The 14085-nt window shown below is 36.1% G+C and overlaps 1 protein-coding gene across 1 annotated transcript; it reads right to left on the bottom strand.

Moving 5' to 3' along the window:
• Window positions 1-10: 10 nt before the first annotated feature.
• On the bottom strand, window positions 11-13074 carry LOC144965014 (uncharacterized). Its single transcript, XM_078899871.1, has 9 exons — window positions 12715-13074; window positions 11063-12006; window positions 10283-10503; window positions 9641-9788; window positions 8002-8065; window positions 6452-6821; window positions 2355-2641; window positions 1405-1605; window positions 11-1207 (listed from the first exon to the last, which is right to left on the bottom strand). Exons 1-9 carry the CDS (start codon window positions 12950-12952, stop codon window positions 672-674), a joined length of 3009 nt encoding a protein of 1002 aa, XP_078755997.1. The 5' UTR covers window positions 12953-13074; the 3' UTR covers window positions 11-671.
• Between the last annotated feature and the right edge of the window lie 1011 nt (window positions 13075-14085).

Below are 14085 nucleotides of genomic sequence, written 5' to 3'. Positions count from 1 at the left end.
TATATATATATATATATATAATATATATATATATATGACCCTCTGCTACAAAACAGTATTATGTTGCTAGGACTGAGATGCTCAGTGTCAAATTAAAAGTAAAATATTCAAAAACTCGAGACAACTCTGTCTTTACTATACCGACCCTTTTCCAGATTTTCCATTAAATGTCAAGATTCATCCAACATAACGATAACAATCGAGTTTTTACAACTCTATTACTTTATTTTTTACAACTAATCTTTCATATTTTTATTAAAGTCAATGTTGTTGAAAGGTTTACTAGTTAAAGCTTGCCAAAAATTTCTACTGATTTTTTAAGCTTGTTCATGCCATAAAGTATTTATTTACGATTATTATTTTAGTCAACATTGTTATAATCGGTTTGAATATGCTTGCTTTCTTCTATGTCGATTTATTTATCTATTTGGAAATCCAGATTAAATCTATTGTTAATAACACCCCTGTCTTTTATGTATTATCATTTCCTTCGTGAGGTATACTGCAGTGAATCTCCGGACAGCACTGGTTAACTAACATGTAGGACGAGACACAGACTCCTGTAATGCGCTATTACTATTTGCAGATGAAAGGTGTAGATTCGAAGAAAAAGGTGGACAAATTATTTAATAAAAGAACTCTGCATTTTGTGTGTTGTTTTTGGGCCGTGGTTATTTTCCACCGTCGTCGTTGATACAGGCCTGATGACCCGCCTCATCCTGCTGATTGGCCAAAGACGCAGAGTTGCATAGCAACTGGAATATGGAAAGTCTCGCCTGCTGCTGAACGTGTTGCTTTTGTTGATTCGGATGTTGTTGTTGTTGCTGTTGGAGATGGTGGTGGTTCATGTGCTGCTGCATTTGTGGTGGTGGAGGTGGTGGCGTGGGTGTAAGAAGTTGTTGCTGTTGCTGCTGCTGCTGCTGCTGTTGTTGTTGTTGTAGATTATTGATCCATTTATTGGGAACGGACGGCGGAGTTTGGGGCTGTGTCAGGGTGATTTGTGTCGTGGTTTTTATGTTGGAAATGGGTTGGGATTTTGGTTGTTCTTGTTGTTGTTGTTGTCGCTGATGCTGTAGTAGTTGTTGTTGTTGTTGTTTTTGTTGTATTTCGGTTTGAGGCCCGCCATATGGATGTGATCCTGGAGCGAGATTTTTATTCAGGTGTGGGGGACGCCATGGGGTAGACATCGGTGGTTGGTGGGTCTGACCTGATACAATGATTTGAAAGAAAAAGCAATGGTAATTTCTACATTAAATACACTCGCGTGGAGTCTCTCTCTCTCTCTCTCTCTCTCTCTCTCTCTCTCTCTCTCTCTCTATCTATCTATCTCTCTCTCTCTCTCTCTCTCTCTCTCTCTCTCTCTCACACACACACACACATGTTGTCAAGTAGATGTAAATTTACCTATGACTTGAAACTGTTGGTTCAACTTGATGATCCTGCCAACGAGATCCTGGTTCTTCTTCTTCTGGTAGACGTACTGCCTCTCAAACATGAACCTCTCGGCGGTCAAGCGGTTCTTCTCCATTTGGAGGCTTGGCAAGGTCAGCTGGAGTTTGGACAGGAAGTCACCCCTTCTCTGATCACAAGTTTTTAATTCGTGAGCTGTAAAAGAAAAAGAAAGGTGAACAATGAGAACTAGCCAGGCTTGAAAATTGGGTTGTTTTTTTTTTTTGGGGGGGGGGGGGATATTTTTCCCCCTCCCCTTCCCCCAAGTGTACTTATTAAAAAGTCTGATGACTCAAAGACAAAGTGCACACGTTTCTAGATCTGATAACCGAGCACAATGATTATGGGCTTGAATTAACTTGGACAATATTTTGCGTAGGTTCGAGCATATGTATTTCCATTACAACAGAGAGCCCGTAACATAACAATTTGAACTATCAGACCTGCAAATAAGTAGGCTACAAGTACAAGTCGCGTCAGTGAGGGGAGTGAGTTTTGTTTCTTGAATTTTGTCTCATTCTGATCATTTTTACTTTCTTCTCATTTTCTTGGTGGGGTCTTTTGACTTCCCAAGGTGGGCATGAGGTCATGTGGTGATCCCTTATTTAAAAAAAAAAACGCGACACTCGAATCTGGGAGTTACAAGTCAGTGAGAAGCCAAGTTTTATACTGAAAACCACACAAGGATGGAACAAAATAAGGATGTAGCCCCCCCCCCCCCCCCCCCCCCCCCCCCCCAAAAAAAAAAAAAAAAAAAAAACAAACAAAAAACAAAAAAACAAACAAACAAACAAAAAACAAAAACAAAGAACAACAAACAACCCAAAAAGAACCCCCCCCCCCCCCCAAAGGGAAAATACAACAAAAGACAAAAACAAAACAAACAGAAAAACAGAGGAGCAAACCGTCTTTTCGCATCCTACGGCGAATGGCAAGAAATTTTCTCTCAAGTCTCCTAATATTTCTCCGGTGTTTTTGCTGCAATCTATGGGCAAAATCGTTGATCACCTGGGCGTCGATATTGACCTGAGCCTCAACGTTCTTCATCTCTTGACCAGATGACCTGCTAACATTTCCGTCGTCATTGAGGGGGAGATAATTGACCACGCAATCTCCGTCATCGCAAAGAGAGTCTGTCTGGACAGCTGTTGATTCGGATGACTGGCGCTCCGTCATCGTCTCTGCAAAATTTCTGAAAGACAAACAATGAAACAAATCGCAGAACTTGAGGAAATAAAAAGTGAAATTTTATATAGGGCAACATCAGTAAGTATTTTCAGTGCCTTGTTTTTGTTTCTAATCTAGAGACATTTTCAATTGAGCCTGTGTTCTTAGATCCGATGCCATTCAGTCATATTTAGATGTCTTTAAAAAAAAAAAAAATAAAATATATATATATATATATATATATATATATATATATATATATATATATATATATATATATATATATATGCGGCTCAAAGAGCTTTAAAAGTGTTCAAAACCAACAGCAATACTGGGCATAAAGGACAATACATGCAGCCTGTAAGGAGATGGCATTGTTAAAATTTCTTTCGACCAAAAAAAAAAAAAAACAAACAAAACAAAAACAAAAGAAAACAAAACAAACAAAACAACGCTGTTACCAGTTGTTACTGAGTAAGTTGAGAAACTGTGGGTACAGAGACTTTTCCGACCACTCAACTAGCGCCGCTTACTCACTTCAAAATTGACATCATTTCTACTGCCGCCATCCGGGGTTACTTAGGCCACTTAGTAGAATAAAAAAGGTTGCTTTAAAAAAAGTTAAATTCAATAGTGCTTATTAGATCTATTGGGTTCTAATCTGTCCCCGCTGTTTTTTGCCATTTCAAACGCCAAAATTTGCCATAAAAAATGGTAAAATTTGCCATCAAAATAGCAAAATTTGCCAAAGATTTGCCGCTAGTTTTACAAAAATCAAACCATTAAAACAACATGTGCGGTAAAAAATTGACACAAATAGGGCATTTTGTAGAATATTGATGTCACATGTCAACATGAATTTATTTACATATAATAATAATAATAATAATAATAATAATAATAATAATAATAATAATAATAATAATAATAATAATAATAATAATAATAATAATAATAATGATAATAATAATAGTAAGTAAGTAAAAAGAAGATGGAAGTAATCAAAATATTTTATTAATTATTTAGCTTCTTAAAATTTGGGAAATCAAAGTGAACAATCGCATAAAAAATTCAAAATTTGAAAAACTAATTAAGGAGAGGAATAAAATAACTATTCACAAGGAAAGAGAAACAAAATCCATTTTCCAATGGGGGCAAATTAAATTTGTATTCTCTACTTACTATCCAATTTTGAGCATTATTATTATTGCTTTATATTTCAATATAGGCCTAATGAGTTTTTGAATGAAAAAAAACTGGAGAAAATCATAAAAAATCATAATCATATCATGAAAACTAAGTGCCAATTTTGGATACTAGCATTGAAAGTCGCCGTACTTTCACAATTTTTCATAGCTTTTGTTTGTTATTTTAAAACAAATAAATCGTCAATTTAGCCTAAAAACGGCGAAAATAGGATTCAATAGTCATAACGCCACTTCCTTCCTAATGACGCATGGTAACTTAGTAACACTGGCTCTAAACTAACGGAGCAATGGCGGACGCCCTTATGAAATATTTCTCCTACGAGCATAAAAGTGTATCCAGAGGAGAAAACCATTATAAATATGATCTTGTTTTGACTTTTATACATTCTGATCACAAGACATATGAAAGGTTCTAGCCAGCTTGAAGAATAAAAAGTAATGATTTTCTTTGTTTAGAACCAAGATGGCCGCCGTTGCCGGGCGGCGTGACATCAGACTACTGAATCTAATTGCGGCTTTTTGCGGCCAAATAAAAATTTGCGGATTTTTGCGGTCAAGGGTGAAATTTGCGGCCGCGAAAAACTGCGGGGACAGTCTAATTATTTAAAAGATGAAAGCTACATGTAATTTATCTTTTAAAATAAGCAATCTTGTTTTCAGTAAATGGCCTAAGTAGCCCCAGTTGACGGTATGTGATGAACACGATGCTATACCAAGGGTCGCCCCCAGATGGACCTCAGAGGTAGCAATGCGGAGTGGGAGACGACCCTTGGAGACGCGGAGAAGGACCCTGAAGGCCCAGAAGTGGCAGATGTCAAATATTTTTTTAAAAATCCCTTTATTCATCTTCAAGGGGAAATTAGTCTTTAGGGTCTATTCCAAGGGAAGATTGGAATAATCCAGCCGTCAGCGCAGTGCAGCGCTGCAAAGTTGGCAGCAGACCGTGATGATTGGAGATTTACTGTTTCGCCTTCTGTGGAACTAAAGCATCAAGAGGATAAATTGTCATATGATAAAATCAAAATTATGACATCTCATCGGTCATAATCTTTCGGGACGAGAAGTTATAGTTTGCAAGGGTGTCTCCTAGAATTACAATCCCGAAATACAAACTAATATAAATATTTAAAATACTGTCTGATAAAGAGAAATAATTGATCTAGAAAACGAACGAAGCTTTGAGAGAATTCTACACACTCAGTTGCAACTGTTATGGGTTCATTGTTGTAATGGAAATACCTTTAAAACAACCCAAAATATTGATCGTGACGACAATGTTAAATCAAACCTATTATTGCCTTCGGTTATCCGACGTATGTATTTAACGTGAGCTTTTATACAGCGCAATATCCACTAAATGTGCTCAAAGCGCTTTACAATGGGTCCCGGACCAACATAATAACACGTTCAACACGTAACATGTAGAACGAGACATGACACCTGTTAGGCGATATTACAATTTCTTTTTTCGACAGAGACAACGCTGCAGCCAGGTACTCATTTTACACCATTTATTTGTGTCAAATTTTGAGATCGGAGGTAATGCATGTTATGCATTCTTGCATTCTTGCATATTCCTTCAAAAATAGGTTTGTACGTTAACATTGTTCCGTACAGCCAATATTAAATTTTTGCCAACCATCACAACATTACTGGCAAATCTAAACATTGTAAAACTACTTTTTACAGATTGATGTACCAGTAATTTGCATATATCTTTAATAATAATAATAATAATAATAATAATAATAATAATAATAATAATAATAATAATAATAATAATAATGCTGAAAACTTATATAGCGCTATAACTCCGAGACACCAGACTCTAAGATCTTAAATTACAAATTACTTTGGCGGAAACATAATCATTTACACACACAAGCACACACACACACACAAACACACACACACACACACAACACAACACAACACAACACAACACAACACACAACACAAACCAAACCTATCTTGCTTCTCATACCATCTACTAAATCGAAACAGATATGTTTTAAGCGAACGTTTAAAAATAGACAAAGATTCTTTTTCACGAATGCTCTGCGGTATTTATTTAATTGAGGATAATTCTATCACCCGTTGATTCAAATTGTCATTTAGAATATCTGATAGGGCATAATGATCGGTCCTTAATTTGACTTGGACCGGGAAATCGCCTTCTTTTGCCACCTCGTTGCCAGATTCATTTGCGTGCACATTGCACATACAGGCTTTATAATCAGAACGAGTTTATCGTTGGTGGTTCAAAAGATTCGCTAATTGTGTTAGTATCCCGTTGCCCTGTGTTAATTTACACAATAGTAATTACGATAGATGAGTGTCCGTTCGTAATAGTCTTTATTTCTCCTCAAATATTTCGGCACACTTGAAGGAGGAAGAAGAAGAGGAAGACAAAGGATAGCTTGGATTGACAATATCAAGGAATGGACAGGAATGAAAACGGAAGAACTCTTGCAGAAGGCCAACAATAGAGAAGAATTTGGTGAGAGCTGCATCCCATGTATTCTCCTGACGATCATCAGATCACGGGATGAATGAATGAATGAATGAAAATATTTCGGGGTCTCAACTAGTATAATAAATTATGAAATGATCATGAAATAACGTACCTCAAAACCACTACGTTTTGGTTGGATGTTAAAACCTCAAACCCCAGACCCTCGGTCAGAGTTGACGCCTCACAACTGTCAGTCCGGGTCTTCCTCGTCTTCTTTCTAGAAATACGTGGAGAGGATTTTGGCATCTCGAAACTACTACATTTACGGACCATTTCCAATCCCGAGTCGTTTGCCTGTTCCAAGATTTCAGGATAAGCCGGGCATTTTAATTCACCATCCCGATCCCCATCGACAACTTTGATTGGACGATCGAGTGCAGTCGCGTGACATTCCTTGACGTTTTCTGCAGGTTTCAGGCATCCGATGAGTTCGAGGAGTGTGTTCCATCCTTGGAGAAATGGACTCGAACTTTCATCATTTGCTGCGAATATTTATATTTGGCGAGTAACATGTTATTCAGAGGGAAGGTAGGGCTTTGGTTATAAATCCCAGTTTATTTTGATTATATTTTATTAAACCATTTCAGAATATAATTTGCATTTCGTTCTCACTTCAGAGTAAATAAAAAATACCTATATATTTCATTTATGGCGTTCACAACTCGAATTAATTTAACAGCATTTTGACGACAGATAACAATTTGAGGTGATCTGATGTAATTATAATCTTGTATATTGTTGAAGTCTTTACAATAATGAAATTAAAACTTAATCGACACCAACGTCAAATAAGGAAAGTTTTACAAAATACACTTAAAATGGACATATATTAAGATACCAATGAAAGGAAATATAAACGAAAATCAATTAAAAACAAAAACAAACAAACAAAATAAAACAAGTAACAAAAAAACAACAAATCTATAAACCCTTACAAAAGACCAAAAATACAAACAAACAACAACAACAAAAAAACAACCCCAAAACACCAACAACAAAAACTGAACAAAAAAAAAATCAAACAAAAACCAAAAACAAAACAAAACAAATAAAGAAAAACAAAATCAAAATAACAACAAAACACACGAACAAAGAAAAAAATAAAAACAAAAACAAAATAAAGCAAAACAACCTCCCCCCCCCCCAAAAAAAAAAAAAAAAAAAAACCAACAAAAAGCAAAAACTCAACAAAACACCACTGCAGAACAAAACAATCCACCCATTACGTCGTTAGCACCATACAGATATATTCTTTTTAACATTTTGAAATAATAAGGATCAGATGCAGACCTAGGGATTTCTGACCAATTGACGGCCATCCCATTCATTGAATTAGACGTATAAAATTTCTGGTTCATTAACCCCCTCCTTACCATCGTTACATTCGTTTCGATACAACCGACATTTTTCTTATTCAAATTTCTTTTGTACATCCTACAATTTAAAGAAAGTGAACAGATTGTTGTAGAGCATGTTTTTTCAAAAGTAATTATGTATGGCAAACACTTTACTGCTATTGTGTAAGAGTGATAAAAATCTATTTTTGTGTTAGTTGGATGTGAAGTTTTGGGGAAAATCCTGAAAATGGCCGGTAAGAAGAGAGTTAAATGAAATTTTAAGAAAATTATTTTAGCATGTCTAACATGGCCACTTGATACACACCTTCACCAACGCTTGTGGAGATGACGACAACCAATGACAGTAAAGCAGCATGTACAATTACGTCCTGGATTAGATATAATAGGAGTGAAACACAGGATCACAAGCCTGGTAAAATTTGTTTATTAAAAACGCGAGGTTTTCTAAAACAGCGCAAAAATAACGATACGTGTTGAATTGTAAGCTTCAATTTATTAGACGAAGACAAATACTGTGGACGTTTCGGGTTACCCCTTTATCAACCGAACACGATGAATAAAACACCAAGGACGAATGAGACATGTTCATGTATGAATCTCAATGGTCCTTAGTGTTTTATTCATCGTGTTTTGTTGAAAAAGATGAAACCCTAAACGTCCACAGTATCTGTCTTCGTCTAATAAATTGGAATTTACAATTCAACACTTATCGTTTCTTTTTTCTTTCGAGCTTCAAGCAGCAACATTTTCATTATTTCATGATATAGCGCAATAAAAACTGTGATCAAAAAGCTCAATTAAGGTTCAACAAAGCCATCAACAAACCCCCAACCCCCTAAACCAAACCTAACTTATCACTCCACCCCCCCCCCTCCCCAACTCAAACAAAATGAAAAACAAAAACAAACCACCGCCTCCTCTAAAAAATAAACCCCAAAAGATGATCACAAACAAAACATATAAAAACTGCGAGCGCCATGTCAGATATGACCGGAGCATGGTGAAGGGAAACCCCGTACCTAGGTCGTTACCATCACTGTCCACAGAAGCATTCGAATTTTCAATCTGTAGGTTGGAAGCCAAATGACAGTACAAAGTAGATCACTATGCGTATGTTGAGGTCTTAAACGCGGTTTAAAATTTACCTAATTTTTTATGATATAACGCCTAACACAAAAAAGCTCATCGTGAAAATATCTAATAACCCTCAATTTGAGAACCACATCATTGACATTTGAGAGTTAACATTTAATTAATTGAGCGTAATATCCACTAAACGTGCTCAAAGCGCTTTACAAGGGTTCCCTGCCCAACAGCAACACTGAACGCGTAGAACGAGACATGACGCCTGTTAGGCGATATTACAATATTTTTCCGATAGAGACAACGTTGTTACGGCCAGGTACTCATTTTACACATGAGTACGGTGAGAGAATATGAGTTAAGAGTCTTTTCTAAGGACTCAAGTATGCGTCAAGCGAGGCTCGAACCCAGGACCTTCCGAACCGAAAGCGAGTGTCATACCACTAGACCACATAACCGCACAGCCGAACATTACTCTATATGGCGAAATGTGCACTATAGATTTGAGATTTATTGTATCTGCATTTACAACCGAAACGAGCGCCATAACAAAATTTTAGATTTTACTGGACATTATTTGTGCACCTATTCACTTCGACGCTATGAATTCTAATTTTCTTGCACTTGATTTGTTGATATGTGTAGCTGCTATATTTCCCCCATTATTCTGTGACACAAGCTTTTCAAAATTGGCTCCAGGTTTTAGCCACATGATTTTAGTTTTGTGTCAATTTTGGGTAATTCATCTTTTTAGATTGACAGATTTACAACATTTTAACAGGATGTGCCTTTTTTCCAGCACTGTATACCTGTTGTGTACAGAGAAACAAGACAAAATAATCACCGATTTTCTCACTTACAAGTACTGTACTGACGAGATTAAGTGCATTTCCAGAGGCAAAGGCCATTACCAGACATAGGGCAATTAACACACACATGGCCATTGTCAACAAACTGTGTCCTTCGCCAGGTCGATGTCTGAAGGCTGTGTGACGAATGTAGTCCAACCTGGGAGTTTGAGAGTTAGTATAAGGATGGTTTTATTCTTCTTCTTGTTCTTCTTCTTCTTCTTCTTCTTCTTCTTCTTCTTCTTCTTCTTCTTCTTCTTCTTCTTCTTCTTCTTCTTCTTCTTCTTCTTCTTATTATTATTATTATTATTATTATTATTATTATTATAATTGTTATTATTGTTATCGTTATGTTCATTGTTAATAATAATAATAATAATAATAATAATAATAATAATAATAATAATAATAATAATAATAATAATAATAATAATAACAATAATGATAATAATAATAATGATAATGATAATAATAATAATATAATAATAATAATAATAATAATAATAATAATATAATAATAATAATAATAATAATAATAATGATGATGATGATGATAATAATAATAATAATAATAATAATAATAATAATAATAATAATAATAATAATAATAATAATAATAATAATGCCCCTAATGCCTGTTATTTCTTTTGGTACCATTTTGTTTGTGACGTCAGGTTTCTGGATAAAAACTTCTTGAAGTTTTCCAAGCTGGTTGGGACAAAACGGGCCTCTTCATCCTTTGATGATGTTGTCGACATATCGCCAATGTCTGTGTCCATCTGACGCGATACGTCAGTGCTGGGATCCACCGTCACTCCCTTCCAAAGGGGGTCCTTGTTGTTGATGGCATTCACGTTGAAATTCGTTGCTGCAGCCTAGGGAATGATAAAAAAGCATGTCATTTTAACTGTTGACAATTGATTTACAAAGATCTGTTGAAATCCACTAGGTTACAATAATTTACAATTGCTTTACAAATGTTGCTTTACACTTCCTGATCAATTGTTGACTATTGAAAAAAAATAACAACTTTAACTCTAACATTTAGAGGATGAGGCACTCCCCGACAGATTAAAATAATTAGTAGGTATCAGTTTATATGTAGCCCGGAAGATAAAGTTTAAATAATTTTGACCAGAACACTCGTCCTTTAATCGATCGATTAAAATGAGCCTCATCTTAACAAAATCTCTCAAACAAGGGACTGACATTTTTTCCCTAACAGTAAATATGGAATACATTTGTTATTTGATATAGTACATATCATTTTTCCATTCTCTATGTATTTTTATTTATAAACATCCTTATTCGTCATTGCCTATAACAAAGTGCTCATTCACACCTGAGTTGGGTTAGTTAATATGTGTAAATTGCTTTATCCTGGGATACAAAGCCGGTTCCGATCATTTTAACAACGAGATATTCTGTACTTACAACCCCGGACAGTTCCTCTCCAAACTGAAAAGCCCCTGTGTTCACTGTAGCAGCTGAACACACGAAGACTGGCGTGATAGGGTTTGGAGAATCTGTAGGTTTTGTGTTGTACGTGATACGGCCATGAACTGCCTCCGCCTCCTCTGAACATTGATCGTTCTCAACTTCCGGTACGCTTGAGCGATCTGCGCAAAGTTCATTCCAGTCAACCAACGCATGGGATGATTCTTGAACCATTTTTCTCTCACTACACAAAGGCATCTGTTTTCCCAAATCTTGACACTTCCTGCGGTTGCTTGCCGAATTCTCCCAACAGCGATTTTGTTGTTGTTGTTGTTGTCCATCGGATTCCACTTGTTTCTCTGGGTTTTCGTTTCTTGGAAAACCCGGATGAGGTCGTTGAGCTGATTTGATATCCTCAGTGCTCGTTTCAAAATCAGATGATGACAAAAGACCGTCTTCATTCTCATAAGGTGGAGAGTTCTTGTTATATCTTTGGACAAGATCATCATTCTCGACTTGGTGAGGAGTATGTGGTAATTTTCTAGCTCCAAATTCTTTTCCATCTGTTTTTCTATCGTTTTTCAAGGCATTCTCCTCATTCTCAGACGACACAAACGCGTTGCTTTCACTTGAAGGCGGTTGTAGTTTTGTTTCGGAGAAAATCATTTCCGAGTTCTTTTTAGATTCCTTCTCCTCAAAAGCTTCGAGAGTGGGCGGTGGTTTGAAGTCATAGGCATGGTACTCATTGAATGACCCTTTATCTTTCACACATGCGCTGTTTTCATACGAGGGCGGTAGCTTTTCTATTTCACTCTTAAACAAAAATCGAACCAAGGTTAAAAATGTGGTCACATCCAAGGGGTCTTCGTACGGCCAATCTAGATCCAAAGTGTTTGATCTCTCCAGTTCACACCTCTCTGATGCTGCGCCTGGAAATCCACCTGCACGAAAGAATAAAACAAAAATATCTTAATCCACTCCTCAGCAATTATAGCAAATTATCCGATCCGTTGCTATGCAACTGACATCACAAATTCAAAGAAAATTTTGTTGTTATAGTTATTAAAACTTGACACTTTGTTGTAGAGCTCATTTTGCTGAACAATATTATGCATAGAATGTCTTGTTGTTTTTCTATTCGAGTGGGGAAAAATCTATTTTTGTGTTGGATGGGTGTAATAAACCATTACAATAGGGAACAAAAGGGCGGAGTCTATAAAATGGTTCCAATCTCATTGGAAGTATAAACCACTGTTCTTGAGGACTGAATACATACCTTGTGTGAATAACCTTTTGGTTTCAGAGTGATAACATCTTATTTTTTTAGTCTGAATACATGCTGGTCGTCAAGAAAGATCATTCATCCTAGCTCTTTTACGTCCCGCAATCCTAAAAAGTTGCCTGTACATCCTGCTACTAAAATAATTATACCACCTTATGATTCATTATGTAACCTATTCATTATAAATCCTCCGTAGGACTGGTTACATACACACTTTCAAGAAATTTGGAACCGGAAGAGTAGAAACTGTGAGGTCACGACTTCTCATCTCAATCATTATTATCACTCAGTTACTGATCAGGGGACTGAAACATGTAGTAAACGCATTCACTCTATACAGGATATGTTTACATTATTCGATACATACCGAAACAAGGACATTTGGGTCTTAGCCCAGATGAAATCTGTCGAGCGGCATCACTGATATTCTTATACAAATCATTGGTTCTCCTGTAAGGTCCGTGACCAATGGTCTTGCTCAACAAGATCACAAGAGTCTTTTCCATGCGTTTGTGTAAATTCCAAACACTCATTCTCTGCCGTGGCCGGGTGTAGCTGCATTTTTGTTTTAACTTTCGTCGAGCTCTTAGGAAATCTAAGTACATGTTGATATAGATTTGGTAAAATAAGATTCAATAATAGATTGATTGATTGATTGATGGCAAAGTTATTGATCTAGGCGGAAATTGGTTTCATTGTTTTAAAAAGTAAGAAACAAAACCTTACGTTTATTGAGGTTTAATAAGGAAGTGCATAGTTGTGCTACAAAGGGAGTGAAAAATTATCCGATTAAAAAAAAACATTGCGTGATGATAATGTTGCTGCTTGAAGCTGGAAGAAATAATATAGGCTGCAATAAGACAAGTGGAATGGAAGGTCCAATTTAGTTAACTAATGCAGATAATGTAGACGTTTCGGGTTTCACCTTTGTCAAAAACACGATGGTTATAACACTAAAGAGTAGCTCCTATTTATTGTTTCAATAATCGTTTATTTGTTGACAAAGGGGGCATTCGAAAAATGTACAAGTTGGGTCATCTTCATCGCCGCTCAGTTTTTATTGTCTTCTGGCACTTTCCTACTTACACTGCTCTTACTTCTTCTCTTCTTTTTCCATTAAAACCAACGCTTCAGGCTGAAGATTGTATGGCCGTTATTAAGAATTTGTATTTATTCTCCTCGATAAATCATAAAGATTTGAAAAAGTGTGTATGAAAGGCTGCGATTCACTTCGCAGTTTGAAGCGCAAATGATATTTTTTTTTTTCAGATGCTGATCTACACTTGCACAGGATTTTTATCGTAGGTCTGCTTACACTTGCGCAGAATTTTTAAACAGTCAGGTGATTCATGTTGATGCATCATGTTGTACACATGCGTATGGATAGAATGAAGTTGACGTCACTCGGGTCTTTGTTATTGATTTTTGCCATCCACGTTTATAAGTAATTCTCATTTAACTATATTATCCAGACTATAAAAGTTCATGGTTACACAGAGTTTTGTGTGTTGGTCCGTTATACTTCCGGATGGCAATGTTGTGAGCTTCTTAGCCAAACGCATACTATCTATGCGGTTATTACTTTTTTATGTTGTTTGTTTTTTTTTTTTTAATTTATTTATTCATATCTTTAAATTTGTTGTTTTTTTTCTTCTCTTTTTTAGAGGGGGGGGGGGGGGGTGATTATAAAAAACCCAACTAACTTTATTGGTCAATTAGAACAATTATAACATTGGAA

The sequence above is a fragment of the Berghia stephanieae genome, chromosome 2 (assembly GCF_034508935.2).
Source record: "Berghia stephanieae isolate SIO BIC M18660-M18661 chromosome 2, UCSD_Bste_1.3, whole genome shotgun sequence".
Taxonomy (NCBI): Eukaryota; Metazoa; Mollusca; class Gastropoda; order Nudibranchia; family Aeolidiidae; genus Berghia; species Berghia stephanieae.
Note: the sequence above shows the minus strand (reverse complement) of the source record. Positions and strands in the feature narration are given on the sequence as shown.

Bases quoted from the DNA above. Each gene is read 5' to 3' on its own strand.
- LOC144965014 (XM_078899871.1), bottom strand. From the start codon at position 12,952: ATGTACTTAGATTTCCTAAGAGCTCGACGAAAGTTAAAACAAAAATGC. The intron at 9,789-10,282 runs GTACCAAAAGAA...TCAAACTCCCAG, and splicing joins CTGACGTCACAAACAAAATG to GTTGGACTACATTCGTCACA. The intron at 6,822-8,001 runs GTGTGTATCAAG...AAATATTCGCAG, and splicing joins CTCCACAAGCGTTGGTGAAG to CAAATGATGAAAGTTCGAGT.